The sequence below is a fragment of the Chrysochloris asiatica genome, unplaced genomic scaffold (genome assembly GCF_000296735.1).
Source record: "Chrysochloris asiatica unplaced genomic scaffold, ChrAsi1.0 scaffold00257, whole genome shotgun sequence".
NCBI classification, from domain to species: Eukaryota; Metazoa; Chordata; class Mammalia; order Afrosoricida; family Chrysochloridae; genus Chrysochloris; species Chrysochloris asiatica.
Window position 1 is genome coordinate 254,747 of NW_006408775.1, and position 13,001 is coordinate 267,747.

The 13,001-nt window shown below is 50.0% G+C and overlaps 1 protein-coding gene across 2 annotated transcripts in view; it reads right to left on the reverse strand.

Annotated features, from left to right (window-relative positions):
- AXIN1 (axin 1) overlaps positions 1-9,925 on the reverse strand; it is an 18,908-nt gene extending 8,983 nt beyond the window's left edge. The window contains exon 1 of one of the 2 annotated variants that reach the window (XM_006873830.1): positions 9,042-9,925. In XM_006873830.1, the coding sequence (XP_006873892.1) occupies positions 9,042-9,919 (878 nt within the window). In that variant the 5' untranslated portion in view covers positions 9,920-9,925. The remainder of the gene's footprint in view (positions 1-9,041) is intronic. The other variant, XM_006873829.1, reaches the window with a different exon arrangement.
- Between the last annotated feature and the right edge of the window lie 3,076 nt (positions 9,926-13,001).

The following is a 13,001-nucleotide window of genomic DNA, read 5'->3' on the forward strand; positions in this document are numbered from 1 at the left end:
CAGGACAGGCTACATGGCTCTCACATGCTCTGACATACCTGAGAGAGCACACAGTGACTGACAGGACAGGCTACATGGCTCTCACATGCTCTGACATACCTGAGAGAGCACACAGTGATGACCCTTCATCTGTGACGGATCACCCAAGTACTGGTGTGAGCCCTACCTCCCCGGCTCGCCCCCATCACCACAGCATCGGTCTCAGACCCTGCTCAGAGTCACCCCCCCATACCTGTGTGCACCTACGCTCTCAACAACAGTCTCACCGACCTGAGATCGCCATTGGAACAAGCAGCTCCACATGATTCCCGGCGGCCTGGGATGCTGTGGCAGCCGAGACTGGGAGCTGCAGATACCAGACACGGTTTTCTTGGGCCAGACCAGGCCGCAGCCAGGCAATGTGAGCAGATGCGCTGCCCTCAGACACCCAGCGTCCGGAGTCCAGGACAGCGTACAATCAAAGCAGCACAGAGAGAACGGGTGTCCCTCACCCTGTGAAAATCCAGTGTAAAACCTCCTAGGGTGACACCAACTCCAAGGACGCACAGAAACCATGTGATCAACTCCTCGACTCTTTCCTGATGGACACCCCAGTGGAGACTGGAATAGGAGTAATAATCTTCAGTGTGATGCAGGGCACATAGGAAAGGCCAACAGCCCACATGACTCCTTCTCCTTGAAATCAGGAACAAGGTACGGTGCCCGGCATTATATTAGAAGTCCCAGCCGAGCAGTCAGACCAGAAGAAGAAATAGAAGACGCCCAGACTGGAAACACAAAAGCCCTGGTGCTATGGTGGGGTAAGTGATGGACTACTAACCCCAAGGTCAGCGGTTCAAACCCACCAGCTGCTCCTTGAGAGAAAGATGTGACTCTGTAAATCCCATAAGGATTTACAGTCTCAGCCACAGTAAGTTTACTCTCTCCTATTGGGTCGCTATGAGTCAGAACCGACTTGACAGTAGCGGGTTTCCGGTTGGCACTGCGGGGTCAGCACTGGACTGCGAACCCCAAGGTCAGCGGTTCAATCCCATCAGCTGTTCCTTGGAAACCCTATAAAGGGTCATTATGAGTCAGAGCTGACTCAACAACACTTTACAACAATAATACATAGAAAGGAGTCCTGACGTGGACCACAAGATAAACACTGGACCACAAAGTTGGTTTGAGCCAAAACGTCGGTGCCCCTCAAAAACCCTATACAGGGTGGCTAAGAGTAGGAACCAACTCTACGACACTTAATAACAATATGCAGAAAATCCCAAAGAATAAACCAGAAAACTTCAAAAGCTAACACGAGACTTTGGCAAAATGTAGCACACAAGATCATCTGTGCACCAGCAATGGAAAATTCTGAAAAGGAAACCGAAGAAACAATTCTATCTACAACACTATCTAAGGAAATAAAACATCTAAGAATCTCACCAAGAACGTGAAGGAGTTAGTTATACGTAAAAACTAGAAAAATCTGCTAGAAGAAATTAAGATTCAAATAACAGAAAGGTGGTTCATCAACTGGAGGACTAGTCAGCTGAATCCTGATAAAAACTCCGACAGTCTTCTGTATAGAAAGAGAAAAGCCAATCCGCAACTCTGTGTGGAAAGCTGAGCGGCCCTGAACAGCTGAAGCTGAAAGAGAAGAACAAAGTAGGACCCACACTTCCTGCTTTAAACACACTACAAAGCTACAATACCCTAAACAGCACACACACAAACCAATGGAATAGAATTAAGATTCCAGAAATAAACCCATACACCCGTGAGTCTCCTTGGTGGGGAAAAGGGTCTCTTCAATGAATGGTGCTGGGAAAACTGTATTCCCACAGGGCAGAAAAATGAAACAGGAGCCACACCCCACACCACAAACAAAACCAAATAAAAAAGGATTAAGGACCTGAAGGTGCAAGCTAAAACCAGAAAGCTCTTAGCAGAAAGAGCTGGGCGGTGCAGTTGGGCCTCTCTTTCCACAATGATGGTCTAATATAACACCAAAAGACAAAATTGTTGTTGTTGTTGTTAAGTGCCGTCAAGTCAGTTCCAACCCATAGGGACCCTGTATAAGGTTTCTGAGGAGCGACTGGTGAGCTTAAACCACCGACTTTGCAGTTCAAATCAACTCTGCACTATGGCACATTAACCCACAGTGCTACGCCAGGACAAAACAGTGCACAAATATTAAAAACTTGTGTCCATTAAGTCTTTACCAAAAAAAGTGAGAAGGTCAACTAATGATGAGGAAAATATATTAGGAAACCATACATTCGACAAGAATCTACCAACCAAAAAATATATAAAACAATTTAACACAATAAAAAGGCAAAGAAGTCAAACCTAAAATGGGTTAAGGACTTGAAGAGCCTTTTCACTGAGGAGGACATCCAAATGGCCACCCAGCACATGAAAATTTGCTCAGTCACTAACGTCAGAGATGCAACGCAAAACCACAATCAGATACCATTTCACTCCCACAGGGACAGCTAAAGGAGGTCCAATGGCACAGGAGGTTAAGCGCTGGGCTGCGAACTACAAGGTTGGTGGTTCAAACCCACCAGCTGATTCTCAGGAGAAAGATGAGGCTGTCGTAGACTTACAGTTCCACAAACCCTCAGGAGAACTTTTACTGTGTCCTACAGGGTCACTATGCGTCAGAACCAACTCAACGGCAGTGGGTTTAGAACAAAAAATAATAACAGATGCTAGGGAAGATGTGGGAAACTGGACCCCTTCAATGCTGGCGGGAATACAAAATGGTAGAGTGTGGTGATTCCTCAAAACAACCTACAATTACCCTATGACCCCAGAGTCCTGGTGTGCCGGTGTAGGAAGAACACTGGACCGCCAAACTGCAAGATCAGTGGTTGAAACGCACCAGCTGCCCCTCAGAAACTCCACACCAGGTCACTATGAGTCAGAACCGACTGGACATCACTGAACAGACACCACCACCACTCGATGAACCAGCAATTCCACTCCGAGGTCTACACCCGAAAGACTCAACGCCAGGATTCACTGCAGCAGTATTTACCCAGCCTAAGAGTGGAAACCACCCGAATGGCCAGGAACAGATGAATGGACCAATAAAGCGTGGTGCACACAAGGGTGAGTCCAAAAGTTGGGAGACAAACAGAAACCCTTCACTAAACAAAGACATCAAAATGTGAAGTTTTTTGTTTCTTTAACATGTTCTCTATAGGTCTATACTTCCTGTTTCTAAAAATAACTTTGTATTGTAAATTCAAGGTTAACAGACAAGACCATCAGCTTTACATTCAACAAATCATATGCTTTGTTTCATCTCAATGATTACAATCCCCTCTCTGAAACAAGTTTTCCTACTTCCTTCCCGTGGCTTCCCTTTGACATCTTATATTTCACAAATGAACACAGCTAAAATGCTTGATATACACACACTAAACAAAAAATATCTATTCATTTAAATGCCCTAAGGGCATATTCTGTGGCAGAGTCCTGGTGTGGCGCTGTGGGTTAATGTGCCAGACTGCAAAGCCATTTGAACTGCAAGGTCGGCAGTTCAAGTTCACCAGCTACTCCTAGGAAACCCTATACAGGGTCGCTATGGGTCGGAACCGACTCGACAGCACTTCACAGCAACAACAAGGGCCTACTCTGCAAGTCAGGCTTCTGCCCACAAGCACACAGCCTTACTCAGTCCAGGGGCCTAGAGCCCAAAGCTGCTCTGTCTCTCACGCCAGCCACTGCTTTTCTGGTTAGGTCTATACACGTTTGAAGGCAGTGTGAGCAATTCTCTAACCATTCCCGGTGGCACTGTAGGATAAACACTGGACTGTGGACCACAAGGTCGGCGGTTCGAGCCCACCATCTGCTCCGCAGGAAAAAGGTGAAGCTTTGTGCTCTTGCAAAGATTTATAGTGTCAGGAACTCTATACAGGGTCACTATAAGTTGGAACCGAATCAACAGTATTTAATAACAATCCTTCCCCTCAAACAAGTCTGCAGTTTGGGCACCTTGCTTGTTACAACTGTTGTTAAATGCTATTGAGTCAGTTCTGACCCATAGTGACCCTGTAGAGGGCTTCCGAGGAGTGGCTAGTGATTGGGGTCGAATGCTAATCCTACAGTGCCAGAACTAGAGGAACTCAGATTAGGGTCCTTTAAATGCTCTTTGAATTTAGGGAACAGAGGAGTTTCCCAAAGAAACCCTCCCTAGGACGGCTCACATTCTCCACGGTGCTGTGCTGGGATGGATACAATTCTTGCTCAAACTTCCCTGGCTTTTTTCTCATCAGTGCATTTTCAAATTTCCTTAAATCTTCTTCCTAATTAAGCCCCTGTGATCGTCCTTAAGAAAACCTATCAAGATGACCTTTGGAATCACAAAAAATACAAAAACAAGTCCCCATAGCCTTTTGAGGTAACCTCTCTGCTTTGAATGCAACTGGCCTAGCAGATTCTCTCAGAAACCAGTTTTGATCAGACCTTTTTTGAATGTACCCTAAAAAGACTAAAACAAATGTGTGTGTACCTGAGAGAACTTGTCTGATCACAGAGAAGTGGCTAAACAGGTCATGTATGAAATGAACACCTAGGAACAATACTTTCTGACGTACACTCACTAGTCAGGTACATAAATAAAACACGGGAAGAACATGTACATATAGACCCATGTATGCATGTGCACATATTCATAGAGGCCACAGTGACAGATATCCCTAAGAGAGCACCAGATCCTTGGTGAGTTTGAAGGGTTATTAGGAGGACCTCAGTCAAGTGGCATATCACAGCGAGCTCACAGATGCGTGTTCTGCACACCAGTGAGGTGAGGAGGGTCTGGGATCGTAAAGCTTACAAACAGCTATCTAAGATATAACTACAGGTCTCTCCTTGTCTGGAGCAAAGTGAAAGAAGGGAACCAAAGTCTCAGACAAGAATCAGTCTCCTCTACCATGAGACCAGAAGAACTCAATGGTGCCTGACCCTTCTGGTCAGTCAGGGACACAATAGATGGAACCCTGAGAAAATGGGAGGAAACCACAGAGCAGGACGACTTAAAGTCTTCAAAAAATCAGCCCAGGTTCACTGGACCAGCTGGAACCAGACGACTCCCAGAGACTGTATCCTTAGAGACTCTTTAAACTGCAAACCCAAACTACTTCCTGAGGCCCATTAACAGGCTGACCCAATGGAGCTCTCTCCACACTGTACCTGAAGCTAGGCCTCTGGAGTCCCTTTTATGGTTAGCCATCTTGGGCTGGATATGGTACTCCCTACCTGGAGACCTGTCTGAAGCCCCTTACACGGCAAGTAAGACAGGGTCACACCAGATCCACCTGGGCTACGACGCCTGTCTGCACAAAGAAACAATGACTTCAAACCACAAACCAAGTCTCAGAGACAGTGCTCCTGACGCCAGGCCTCTGTGCCCCAGCGCTGAAGAGCTCCAAGCAAACAACCAAGCAGAAAGAACCCAGAAACCCACCACCTGAACTAGCAGCAACTAAGCCTCAGAAACGTCCGCCTGTGTTTATAACCAAGTACCAGCCCCCGGTGCTTTGGTAAACAAGAAGGTTCAGGCACAGGCGTGCTCAGACCCCCGGCAACATGAGTTCCAGATGCTCGGGGCTCACCTGCTGCCAAGTGAACCTCCGGCAAACCACATTGTGTTTACTATGGAGAAAGAGCTTCCGAACCAGTTCCCAGTGCCTTCACAGCTCCCTGGTTCTTCACATGAAGTTGCCTCCCTGCAGTCCCTGCCAACGAGATCGATCAAGAACACAGAACCAGCTCTGAGCCACGAGTGCACGCCACTCAACCACACTTACCACAACACGAGGGCAGGAGGAGTCCAGACCCAGGACAGAGAGTTTACAAAGAATCGGGCACTCACCACACAGAAACCTCTAGAAAGGAGTCTATGAAGGGCAATAACCCAGAAAGTACTGGTGGTGTGGAGGGTTAGGGTCAGTGGTTCAACCCCACCAGCCAGTCCATGAGAGAAAGATTGAGGCTATCTGTTCCCTACAGAGCTCTACTCTGCACTCGCTGCTCTGAGTTGGACTGATCAATCCATGGCATGGGTTGGGTTAGGGTTGGGTTTAAAATGGAGCTTACTGGGATGTGGGGAGTGGGGTGAGGGGAGGGAGGGGAATGTGGAGCACAGGGTAGGGAATAAACACAGGTTAGTTTGGATGGGGGGCAATATACAAGAAGGGGTGGGCAAAGGAAGAACAAAGCAGAAGGGAAAACAAATAGGCAGGTTTGCATGGGCTAAGTGGGACAGAGGGGTAAATGATGTATGCACAACCTTGGAACAACAGGGCTCTGGGATACAGGAATTGAGACATGGTCGAAATGGGGAAAAGGGGGGAAATAATGTTAGCATGCTTGGCTGTCTTTTGAATCTTTGGTTTCCCTGGCATACCATTACAAAGGGGAGAGAAAGGAATAGCCAGAAACATCACCATAGAAAGCTTGTTAAGTCTGTCTTCTGCCTATAACTGATTGGAATCTCTAAAATGGGGGTTACTACGTGCCCAGTAAAGGAGGCTTCCTGTGGAGCCTCTGCAATACATAAGGCCATAGGTGGAATCCTGAACAGCATCCAGAATCTTCAGAGGTGGGAAATTTCCACTTGAAAGGACAGGCAGACCGGCCTGGAGCGGCTAGAACAGAGGATACTTACTGAAAGAAAGACTGACAAGAAAAATACAAAACAGTAACAGCAGACCGACAGATGGATTACTCTAAGAACAAGCAAGTTGCTTGCCCAGGAGACATCAAGGCAAGTGGTCGGCTCCCCTCAGAGCAAACCCCCTTCTAACACTAAGACTCAACGGGAATACACGCTCTGATAGTTGACCATGTTTGTCACTGATAGGGGAAGTGAGGGAAAAACAGCAATGAAGCAGTGAGCTAAGCCCTACAATGTTCAATAGACTCCTGGGAACCCGGGTGGAGACCTGGTTGGCCAGCAGTATGGCGAGACCTGGGGACTCTTGGGCCCAGAGTTAGTGACATGACCACAGAGGACTAGAGTGGAGAGTGAAACATCTAGCTAATAAGAAGAGAGGGCATATGCACAAGAACACCCACACTTGCAGATAGTACCCACTTAACCTGGCTTCAATGACTGGATGATCAGAGCTCAACTAGAAGAAGAAAGAAGAGGGAAAAAGAGTAAGCTGATACAATTTGGTGAACTTGACCTATACCTATGGATGCAGCTGCTCAAAAGAGGGAACAAATCCTTACAGCAAGGATCATTCCCACCCCCCCTCCAACAGAGTAGACAGGGATGGGCAACTTGTACACTGGCTACAAAGGCAAGAAGTGACTGGCTTACAAGCTTTCAAGAGGGAACCTAGATCCAGAGGGCATGGAGCAAGGTAGAATCTCCACTGAGTAGTATCCAATCTGCCTAGGCAGGGCTGATGAAAGGAAATGCGGATAGGTCTCTTGGGATACAATAGTGAATAATTGTTATCAGAACTGATTGTGAGGGTTGGAAATGTAAAGGTAGACGTTTTGTAGCAAGGAGGAGAGTGATTAACTTTTCAGTCTAGGAGTAGAGGTTCCTAGGACCATCAAGGGAGAAGAGCAGAGAGCGGGACCCTACCCAGAAAAGCAGTGATGCCTGAGATGGAGGCAGAGATGATGACATGGAGAGATGGAGCGGCTGGGGACTCCAGACCCACAGAGGGAGAAGGGCTGTGTGCTGACAACCCTGTGGTTGGTTGATGATGCATGGAGGGGATTGTAACCATGGCAATGAAATGATATTCATAGGATGAATGTAAAACTAATGTTCTCCCATGTAAACCATCACATGATTCACAATAAAACATTTAAAAAAAAAAAGCGGCCCAGGTAGCACAAAAGGCCCCACATTGGGCTGCTACCTGCAAGGTCAGCTGTGGGAGTCCCCCAGGTGCTCCATGGGAGAAAGATGAGGGTTCTGTTCCTGTAATGGTTTACAGGAGTCCTGGGGTGGCACTGTGCGTGAATGTACTGGACTGCAAGGGCGGTTTGAACCACAAGGTCAGTGATTCAAGCTCACCAGTCACTCCTAGGAAACCCTGCGCAGGGTTGCTATGGGTCAGAAGTGACTCAATGGTACTTAACAGCAGGAAGAGCGCCGATTTACAGCCTCCGAAAGTCTTTACAGGGTCTGTATGAGTCAGATACGCTCAGCAGTGCACATCCACCTCCACCACCGCTCCATCTTACAAGACCTTTTGGCTAAACAACGTTTGCCTTCCCAGGGGGCATGTAAGGCAAAGCTGAAGCCCAAGACTGAAGTGTGTCAACCCAAAACCCACAGAGGTAGAGAACAGTGGCATTGCCTAGAGGGTCTCAGAAAAGTTGTTCTGGGATATTCTGGCTCCATTGGCACCTTGTCGTCCTCCCATTTGTAATGGCAATGTCTACTTGGTGCTCTGTCCTCCATTGCATTGGGAAACAGGTTATTTGCTTTTTTACTATGCAGGTTCACAGATGAAGAGAAATTTTACCGCAGGAGATTTTGGACTCAGAAGTGATTTAATAATTTATAGATGTTATGATGTGGTGAATGTGATTTTCATGTGACAAATACCTGAATTGTGGGGGGTGGGAGCGGAGTGGGGGGTGTTATGGATTGGACTGCGTGCCCCTTAAATGTGTCTCGAATTGGCTACACCATGATTCTATTATAGGATTATCCTTCCCAAAAAAAAAAGAGAGAGAAAAGGAGCTTACAACAGGCAGTATCCCAGCAAATACCGGTACATTCCAACAGCCTCTCCTCCCTTCATTAAACCACAGGGTCTGCGGGGCTACCATCTTGCCTACTGAGGCAAAGCTTAAGCAGCAGTATGATGCCGCAGAATTCCATTCTAATAATTTACAAAGTCAAGACTCTTGGCCCTTAATGTATACGTTATCAATGTTATGAATTTAAACACATTTACCGGCACGTGCAAAGGTCTAGATGACAAGAAAAAAATCCCACAGTTCAGCCAACACAGTGGGGCCATACTCAGTGTGAGGAAGAGCCCCTGGCTGCAGGTACCTGGTTAACTCACCTGAGCTCCCTGCCTTCACTGCTCCGCCGGCCTATGGAGGTGCGCTGCACAGCCGTCTCCAAGAGCAGCTTCTGGGTAAGTCTGCTGGAGGGGGCGGTGCCCCTGCCATCCTCATCCTCCTCATCCTGGCCGCATGTCCACTCCTCATCCTCATTCAAGGTAGGGAGATACCCAGACACGCCCTTCCCTGTCCCCGACCCTGAGCTCTGGTCACTGCAGACCTTGGGGCTCTCGGAGCCTGTCCGTGTGTACTCCAGGTAAATGTCGGACTTGAGGAAGGATGGGTAGGTGTTCCCCTCCATGGTGGACTGGACCTCGGTCTGGGCCTGGTCGAAGGTGGCAGGGTCAATCTGCTGCCGCATGATGCAGTCCTTGATGAAGCTCTTGGTGGCCGGCTTCGTCTGCCGGGACACGATCCCATTGCTATCTAGGATGTACTTCCTATAGATGGCCTTGGCCAGCTTCAGCCTCTTCTCCTCATTCGAGTCACAAGGCTCCAGCTTCCGGAAGCCACTGCAGGCAAACCAGAAGTCCAGCAGGTCAACACAGTCCTCCTGTTTCAGGAAAGTCTTGAACAGGTGTATCCCATCCTGGTCATCCAGCAGAGAGTGCAATGACTCGGCCCACTTCAGGTACGGGGGGGTGGGCGAGGCGCTGCCCTCAGGCTCGTAGCCCAGGTCCAGGTCGGAGCGACGAGGGGTGGCTGTAGACGTCTCCCCTTTGGGCCCAGCACCTTTCCCTGCACAGAAGGCGTGGCTGACCGGCCGTGGGTCAGTGGACACCAGCTCCCCCTCTTCCCCAGGCACTGGGGGTCTGGGCGCATCTTCTGTGAAGCTGGCACCGAGGTCCAGGGGAAAGCCCTGCTCTGGGACATTCATCGTGGGTTCCGTGTGTCAGCACCTCACGTCCCAGGGGTCAGTCTGTCCTGTTGGAATACGAGAGGACAAGGTTTAGGCAAGGTGGGTCCACAAGGTTATAGCAGTGTTCTCAGTTGGAAGTGGCAATGATACTCAAGACGTTTGGCTCAAACATGCAACACAGACAGAGTCCGGGCACAAATTTGTTCCACCACGGGAAAACAATGTCTGGAAACCTTTGGCTATAGGAAAGTGGACCCTCATCCCCACCCCAGGTCCCAGTGTGAGGGAATCCGCCTCTGCTGGATCTGAAGCAGCAGGAAGGGAGGAGACTGAAGAAGAGGGCTTCAGCAATGACCAGCTGCATGAACTGAGGAGTACTCACCTGAGCACACAATGCTCCCGAAGAAGAGGCAGGGCCCCAGCTGCTTCCCCAACAATAACCCCAAAGTTCCGCTTTATCCAGGCTGGCAGCCCGTGTGCTTTCTGTCCAACCACCCTTCACACTCAGCATGACGCACAATGTGTGCCCCATACCGCAAGCTGTTCCTCTAAGTCACAACTCACACTCAGAGGTCACGACTCAGGGGTCACCTCTAATGCATTGACTGAGTGACCGGAGGATGTCCCTAAGAGCACAGCCATGCTGGTGGCCCAGGTGAGGCAGCAGGTGGTATGTCATACACTGTAAGCGACCAGGAAAAACACAATCCAAATCCAGTCACACATCACAACTGAATTCTGCTCACTGAGGGTCAGACTCCTACGGAATCGAGGGCTTTACCAGTGATGTTGCTTTGAGCTGGCACGAAGAGGGAGATGAGACTGTCAAAGACACAAGACTCAGACAGTCTCTCTCCATATGCAGGTCCTCAGGGCCCTGCCACACCCACCATGACCACTCCTGCTGACGTCCATTTCTCCCAACCAGCACTGGACACCAGTTAAGTGGTCCCAGTGACAAGTGTGCTGGGGAACTCAGGCTTCCCAGAGAGCACAAGAGGCAAAGCTAAGCAGAGGAAACGTCAAGGGCCAGCCTAGGGGCAGTCCACACTGGCCAGCCTTGCACCCACCTGCTGCTGAGGGATCAGACATGAGGCACACCACGTGATGTGGGACACACCAGGTGAGGTTTCTGCAGCTTTTCATGAAAAGTGTTAGGCAGGCTACAGAGGTTCACAGGAACACCTGCTCGTTAAGGTCAAGGTGAGCTTCGAAGAAAAATCGCCTGTCCCTCAGCCCCACGTGAGCACCCACCCGACAACAGGCCACGGCCCTGATTTGAAGGGGCTGAGTTAGTGGTAGCAGTCGGGGGACCAACATAAGCTCGTATCAGGCACTGGAACTCACAATTCAGGGGCCCAGAGAAACGCCTGATTCACTGCCATCAAGGGAAGCCAAATATGTCCGCAGTGCCAGATGTGAGCTCTGTCACGTTACACCAACAGCAGCCAGCAGCAGATCTGACTCTTCAATAAAAACTTCAGCTGCTTTTCAAGACGGGAACCAAATCCACCCTAATCACACCACACTGATTTCACAGCCCCAAAGTGACGTTTCCGACCGTTCCATCTATACCTGACCATCCATGGACACAGACTACCAACAGCATCGCTCTCAGGCCCGGATTCAGAGCACACATGTACACACCGCACATCAAACACCATCACTAATCCAGGTCAGAGCCAGATGCCCAGACCCACAGCCTAGAACCGTCAACAAAGCGAGTCTGTAAAAAGGATCTGTAGTCCCTCTTGTCACGGCAACAACTCAAGTAAGCAAGTCACTACACCTGTGTCTAGGTAGGTAGGTAGAGAGCCAGATGACAGCTTTTACTCAAACGTTAACTTTTGATCTTTTACGAGGACAGTGGTAGTAAGAGTGAAACGCTGACATCCTCCCAACGGTCTGTTGGCTAAACTCTTGAAGGATTAGGGTTCGTAAGCACTTGCTGCATCCTCAGCGCTGGGCTCCCAGGAGCTAAGACTTTTGCTGTCTTGGCTGTGCAGCCAGGTTTCGAGGGACAGAGGAGGGCGGCTGAATTCCAAAGGGGTGGGATGGAGGTAGAAATGAGGATCACTAGGTAACAGGGAGCGTAGAAGCCAGGAGAAGCAGGTACTAAGATGAGCTGAAGGCCAGCATCTCTGCCACAGAAAATCAGGGCGAACCCCACATCCCACGGATCCCCTGAAACCTGCCCCTGGTCCACAGCACCCACAGCCAGCTGCAGACTTCCCGAATGACCGCAGGGTGTCCCCGAGAGCATGAAACAGCAGGTGGTCGTCGGACACTTTAAAAGGGACCAGGAAGGCACAGGATAAACCCTGTCCCTCCTCATGCCTTCCCACACAGGACCAAAGGGCTGCTCTTGGGGTACCAGGTCCTTCCCACATCTCAGACACAAGCCTGGAAGACTGGAGCCCCTGCATGTCTCTGACCCCTAGACACGCTCCTGGAGCCCTGAAGGCTTTTGTACCACATACGTATCTGTGCACCCCAATACATGCCCTCACCCCACACACCCACGGAGACCCCCACTCACACCCCTGAAACCCTCTTCATGCCCTAGGGACTCCCCTCCTAAGCTCACATACACCCTGGAACCCCCATACCACTCTTGAACCCAGCTTCAAGCCCTGGGACCCCCAACCAAGCACTGAGAATCCACATACACACCCTGGGACCACCACATGACCTGAGACTCCCCTCACACGACCTTGAACCCCCATGAGTTCCCTGAGACCTCCACACACGCCCTCATCCCCTCGGACCCTCCTCACATCCCCTCACATACCCAAACAAGTCCTGGGACCCCACTCACATCCTTGGAGGTCCCACACACAACCTACAGCCCCCTCACACGTCCTCAGACCCCCCACACTCACCCTTGGACCCCCATACACTCCCTCAGATCCCCATTCAGACTCTCGGACCCCCATTCCCACCCCGGGGTCCTCATACACTCCCTCGCACCCTCTCGCGCCCCGGCCCGCACGCCCCCGAGCCCTCTTCCGGGTCCCGCACCCGCCCGCCGGCCTAGCGCGGCCTACAATGGGGCCTCCCCGCCCGCCGCCCCTCAGGAATGCGCCCGCCCGCACTACTC